Source organism: Lupinus angustifolius, unplaced genomic scaffold (genome assembly GCF_001865875.1).
Source record: "Lupinus angustifolius cultivar Tanjil unplaced genomic scaffold, LupAngTanjil_v1.0 Scaffold_48_99, whole genome shotgun sequence".
NCBI classification, from domain to species: domain Eukaryota; kingdom Viridiplantae; phylum Streptophyta; class Magnoliopsida; order Fabales; family Fabaceae; genus Lupinus; species Lupinus angustifolius.
Genome location: NW_017728884.1, coordinates 238,049 through 244,832, shown reverse-complemented (window position 1 = coordinate 244,832; position 6,784 = coordinate 238,049). Strand labels below are relative to the sequence as shown.

The window sequence follows — 6,784 nt, the reverse complement described above, 5'->3', positions numbered from 1 at the left end:
GAGATTACAAAATTGATTTTTGCATCTCATTTGCCTCCTCCTTTTCTCCTCTTGAATTATAAACTAGAATTACAAAACTTACTTAAATAAAGTTCCTAAGCTAAGAACAAGAAGAGAGAACTTCAGAGAAGAATTTCTAATGAAAAATGTGAGAGATATGTGAAATTGATGCTCTTTTGATCGAATAGAATGTGCCCTATTTATAGAAATTCTTCTGGACTGCTTAGCTGCTTGTCAGCCCCGCTAAGCAGCTGACCAAACCCTTCAGCATGGGTTTGGTCCCTTGACCAAGTAGCTTTGTCACCTCTTATGCTTGACTCATCAAAGCTAGTTGTAAGCTACTCTGAAAAGCCAATGGTGGGCTACTTGAGGTGAGGTCATTGGTGACTTCATGGTTTGCTTAATGGCTAAGTCAAGTCTGGGTGCACACCGCTTAGCACACCTGTTGCACCGCTAAGCTGCTTGTTCAACAGCTTTGACCGTGCTGACTGGGACGTGGCCTGGTGCTTGTTGATCTAGTCAGGAGTCTGGTTCTCCGCTAAGCTGCTTGGTTGGACCGCTTAGGTTCTTGTTCAGCAGCTTGGGCTTCTGCCAAGCTTGTGTTTGACCGTGTCAAGCTGAGTTCTGACCGTGCCAGGACTAGTCTGGTGCTAGGCTGAGTGGCCAAGCAGGTCTGCTCAGTTGCTTGCTTGAGCAGCTTGGTCCAGGTCAAACTAGTGTCCAGGTTAGGCTAGTGTCCAGGTCAGCTGCTTAGCGGGGCTTGGTCCACGTTTAGCTGGTGGTTGAGCACCTTGGTTTTTGACTTCTTTTTCTTTTTTACTATGAGTCTTTTTTCTCTTCTTTTCTTCTTTCTAAATCCTACAAAATACATAAAAAAACACACACAAACATACAAGATTGTGTAATTTATACAAAAAGTATTGTTGAGTTGGGTTTTCTCAATTATGCATAAGATAAGTGCCATAAAAGTGTATGAATTTTAGGTATGTTTGGCACTTATCACCATGTAGGATTCAAACTGAATTGGGTACTTAATATTACTTAAATTGTTTTGTAGGAATAATTGGGAGCCGCCAGCGACTTATGGTTTTTGGATAGTGGCGCCTCAAAACACATGACAGGCGATAAAGGAAATTTCTTTGTCCTCACTCCAAGGGACAAAGGCTACATCACATATGGTGATAATAACAATGGAAAGATTATTGGAGTTGGTAGAGTAGGGAAGCCACCTTCTACTACAATAGAAGGAGTTCTGTATGTTGAGGGACCAAGTACAACCTACTCAGTATAAGTCAACTTTGTGACAAAGAGTTCCATGTGGCTTTCTACCCCGACAGATGCATCATTGATAGTAAGGTATCTTAAAACTTTAAATCTGTTGGTAAGAGAATAAACAATATGTACATGATTTCTTGAAATGATTCTTCTCTTCCTATAAAATGTTTAGCTATTAATGATCATGATGCATGACTATGACATAGGAGAATTGCTCACATTTATATGGATCATTTGAATAAAGTGGTAAAGAAAGATCTGATTGTTGGTTTACCCAAAATGAAGTTTATTAAAGACGAACTATGTGGTACTTGTCAAAAGGGTAAAAAAACAAAGACATCTTTCAAACCAAAACATAAGGTTTCTTCTGATAGACCATTGAAGTTACTACACATGGACATATTTGGCCCTTATAGGTCCAAAAGTTTTGGTGGAAACTACTATGCTCTTGTGATAGTAGACGACTTTTCAAGATACGCTTGGACTCTATTCTTGGTACACAAGAATGAGGCATTTCATGCCTTTAGCAAATATGCTAAAAGAGTACAAAATGAAAAATATTTGAAAATAACTGCTAATCGAAGTGATCATGATGGAGAATTTCAAAATGCTTCTTTTGAGGAACTTTGTGATGATAATGATATCACTCACAATTTCTCTGCTCCTAGAATACTAGAACAAAATGGTGTTGTAGAGAGAAAGAATAGATTGTTGGAGTAACTAGCACGTACAATGTTGAAAGACATAGAAGATTCAAGCTTCAAGAGAATTATAGATTAAAGTCTTCATATAGGTACTTCTATCCTTACACTCACTTTAATATTTAGTAGCAATGCTCAAACTAATCAAGATCATTTTTTAAAGAATTGGATATGTCTAAAATGCAAAGACAAATTGCTAAGTAATGAGTCACTTGACCTGGCAAACAGGTTACCTAAACTATGAGGCAGTTGGTAACAGGTTATTGGAACTATATAACAGGTTACCTGACTAAGAAAATAGTTACAAAGCAAAACTGACTGATGTAACCGATTAATTCATTGTATTAATTGATTACCACCTTGGATAGAACATTTGGGAAATCGATTACCACTTCATGACAATCAATTACATAGAGTTGTTCAAAACAAATTTTCAAATTCAAATGAACAACCTTCATCCAAAGTGAATAGGTTTCATTCCAATTGTGTCTCCTCTTCATGGAAGGTTATCATGGTTGATTAAAAGCCTATTTAAAGGCATTAAGTCATCCAAATTCAACACACATCATAACACACGAAATACACAATTGCTTACAAATCATACAAAACTTTCAAAAACTTAGTAAACAATTTTATGCACATTTTTCTTAAGCAACTTTGTTTCTAAACTTTCATATTTTATGAAGTTTCTTGATAAAGTATAAAGTGTTCTAAACTTTCAAAATATTAAGAGCATTGTATACTAAGTATCTATATTGTGAGATCAAGGATTGCAACTTATAGAATTGTCAAAACTTGTAACGGCAATCCAAAGCCATTGTAAAATTCTTCATCTTGGTTGTAAAATTTTTATGACAAAGATGGGTTAAGAAGGCAAAAATAGAGTTCACTTGAAAAGGAAATTTTCAATGTTAGATAAGTTGTGAGTGTGTAAGGTACAAAAATATTGGGAAGAGAAATTGTAATTACAACTCAAATTATATAGTGGAAAAATCTCTTGTGTGGCTGTTGAAAGCGTTATTCGGTGTTTATTTTAGTTGGGAGTTTTATGTCCTTTTTGTAAGTAAGAGAACTCGGTTTTATTCTTTGTTCGCCATCTCGGCTTTGTGGAAATAAATTCTAACGCCGGTATAATGGTTTCAAGAATATTCCAGTTACAACTTACTTTGTTAATGATCATGTAAATAAGTCATTCCTTCTTTGCCCCATCTCGGCTTTGTTAGAATAAATTCTAACGCCGGTATAATGGTATCGAAGCAATTACCTATTACATAATTATTAAGTACCTTTGAATACCATCTCGATTTTGTGGAATAAATTCCAACATCGATTTAATGGTATTCTAATATATAAAAGTGATGAATAGTTAGTTGTTAGATAACAAATAAATAAATAAAGAACAAAAGAATAATAAATTTAGTGACCTTTTATTTATTTACTCCCTTTCGGGTTCATTTTATTAACAAACCAAACTTCTTCCTTAAGGAAGGTTGGTATTAAAAAATAAATAAAATGTGGAAAGTAAATAACAATAAATAAAAGTTAGTAAGTTAGTTCATCACTTTTGTATATCAAAAGGTGTTTTCAACAAATAAATTTATTGATAACACTTTACTATTTTACAATTTACACCTCTTTCAAGATTCAATTGTAGTATAGTATAGGGTTATGTCGAACCACAAGGAATTGCCTAGTAAAATAAATCAAGTAAACATGTCAAAGCACAAATAATGGTTTAAACATATTTTGGTTGGATTGAATATGAACGAGTACACATAAAAACATAAAACTAAATATTCACAAATTCTTGAGGAGACAAAATATTTTTGAATAAGGAAAACATATTTCTTATATTCTTTTTGAGTTTGAACTACTTAGACAAGTTCTTATGTTTTACTTTGGTTAACCCCAAACACCAAGGTCTGAAATCCTCCTTTTAGTGTATGTCCGAAAATGGTAGAATCATGAACACTTAATTCATCACTTAAACAATACTACGACCATAAAAGAGATTAGGTTGTCACGCCCTAACCATTGGTGACTCTAATATTCATCACTTAAGAAAAGCATGCTTAACTTGGCAAATAAACTAAGTAGTACAACTACTCCAAAGTTTATTTGTTAAGTGTTTGAGACAAGTATTTTTTACTTGAAATCATTTTTTAGGTGATCAATCTAAAAAGAGCATTAAGCACTTCTCAAACAAATAACATTAACCAAAGCAACAACTTGAATGATTAAAATTCAAACTTTTTAAATTTAAGAAGAAGTGGGAAAGTACATAACCTTGTTCAAAAGAAAATGTTTAGGAGCATGAGCTATCCATCTAAGGATTGGATGCTTTTGAGTTCCAAATGAGAGTACAAAATTGATTTTTGCATCTCATTTGCCATCTCCTTTTCTCCTCTTGAATTCTAAACTAAAAATTACAAAACTTACTTGAAAATGAAAAATCTAAGCTAAAAATTCCTAAATGAGAGAATTCTGCCTTCAAATTAACCTTCAAGGATTCAAGTGGCTTCCCTTCTTGAAGAAAAGGGAAAAACAAAATTAAATTCTTGCAAATCAAACAAGTTCAGTTTTGAGTGAAACACTTACCCCATTTGGTTCCATTTTTGAACTTGTGTGCAAAGAAACACTTTTGTTAGAAAAATATTTGCTTAGGTCAATTGTTACACATTTTTTATAACAAAAAGCATCTAAATTCTTGTTTGAAGCATTATGTGTCAAAATTCACAATTCATGAAAAATCTCATTGAAATATATTTTTGACATGCTCATACATTTTGAAATCATGTTGATCATCATCATCACTTTTCAGCCAAATTGATGATTTTTCGGATAAATTACCCAAACATGATGATTACACATTTCCTTGATCCCCATAAATTACCCAAAATGATTTTACAAAAATGATCGAATGAAATAATGTTAGTTTAATTTTTATATGGACATAAAGTCTCATGTGGTTTTATAGGAGTCATTCACATTGACTTCAAAAGAAATTGTCTTAACGAGTATTACAATAGTATTGTTTAATATATATTGTAAGAAATTTAGGATTGAAAAACTAACTCCGAAATTTCTGGATAAGTTAAAATATTATTTTTAAGACAATGTCATTTTTCTCTTCTAAAAAATATAATTATAACACACTCGTTAACATTCCCTAGAACAAAACATTTAAAAACATATCCTTTTTAAAAAAGATTTACTTAATAAAAATTAAAAAATGGGGCTATAAGGCTGAAAACAAAAGCTTACATCAGAACTTAGAGAAATAATAATATGGCACTGGATTAAAAGGTGGGATTAGATAAAAACATAAAGTGCGGATATTTTCGCAATTTCAAAATCACTTGATAAAACTTTTCACTTCCAACAAATATAAATATTCTAGGGCACCTACTACAAAGTAGTAGAATGACAACCCAACCAAACTCTTTCTCATGCGGTCAGGATGTGAAGCCTATAAATAGAGGCCATTTCCTTCGAGCAAAACAGATTGTAATTGAGCATTTCTTCACTAAAATCTCTCAAAAAAAACACTTGAAGGCAGAATTCTCTCATTAAGGAATTCTTAGCTTAGAGTTTTCATTTTCAAGTAAGTTTTGTAATTTGTAGTTTAGAATTCAAGAGGAGAAAAGGAGATGGCAAATGAGATGCAAAAATCAATTTTGTACTCTCATTTGGAACTCAAAAGCATCCAATCCTTGGTCAAAATTTTAGATATGGACCAACATGTTGATCTGCAACAAGAAGTTGAGCAATTACTTAGGGAATTTCAATCCAAGCTCAACATGGTTCAGAAAAAAATTCAAGATCTTCCTGAACAAATAAGGAAAACCAATATAGCAAGTTCTTGGTGCAATAACTTTGCAAACAATCAAAACGTCTACGCTTTCCAATCAACTCCTACTTACCAAGACGAATTGGAGAAAATTCTTGACCAATTCATACAAACCACTATCAATCATCAACAAAGCACCAAGGACGCTCTCACAAAAATAGAATAACAAATCAACAGTTTGACAAAAACATATATGGTCAAGCCAGAATTTTGTGAAAGTGTCACACCTCGAAGTGGAAAGATAGTTGGTGGAGTTGAAAAACAAAAAGGAACATTAGATGAAAAAAAATAAAGAAGAAAAAAATAAAAACATAGAAAAAGAAAAAGAAAAAGAGGCTAGTGAGGAAAGAAGAGAAGAAAAGCCAAACTCACTAGTTCATAAAAAAGTACNTCAAAAGCCAAAAAAGATGAGCAGTTCGCAAGATTCATGGAAATATTTAAGACTCTGCAAATCAACATTCCTTTTGCTGAGGCTTTGGAGCAGATGCCTATTTACTCCAAATTCATGAAGGAACTGCTAACCAAGAAGCGGAGCTATCAAGAAGAAGAACTTCTTTCACTTAATGCCACCTGTAGTGCAATTCTTCAAACAAACATTCCTCACAAATCTAAAGATCCAGGCAGCGTGACCATTCAAGTTACTATTGGAAATGTGTCCGTAGGCAAAGCTTTGGTCAATCTCGGTGCAAGTGTAAGCTTGAGGCCACTGTCCATGATGAAGAGAATTGGAGGAATTCAACTAAAGCCTACAAGGATGTCCCTGCAACTAGCAGATAGATCCATAAAATACCCTGAAAGAGTTGTAGAGGATGTCCTGGTCAAAGTGGGCAAATTCTTAATCCATGTTGATTTTGTTGTCATCGACATAACTGAAGACAAGGAAATCCCGCTCATTTTAGGGAGGCCCTTTATGAGGACAGCAAAAATGGGGATCGACATGGAAAATGGCAAACTACTA

The 6,784-nt window shown here is 33.5% G+C and overlaps 1 protein-coding gene across 1 annotated transcript in view; it reads left to right on the top strand.

Annotated features, from left to right (window-relative positions):
• The first annotated feature begins 6,253 nt into the window (after positions 1–6,253).
• LOC109342008 overlaps positions 6,254–6,784 on the top strand; it is a 1,054-nt gene continuing 523 nt past the window's right edge. The window contains exon 1 of the mRNA XM_019579962.1: positions 6,254–6,773. Within this exon, the coding sequence (XP_019435507.1) occupies positions 6,254–6,773 (520 nt within the window). The remainder of the gene's footprint in view (positions 6,774–6,784) is intronic.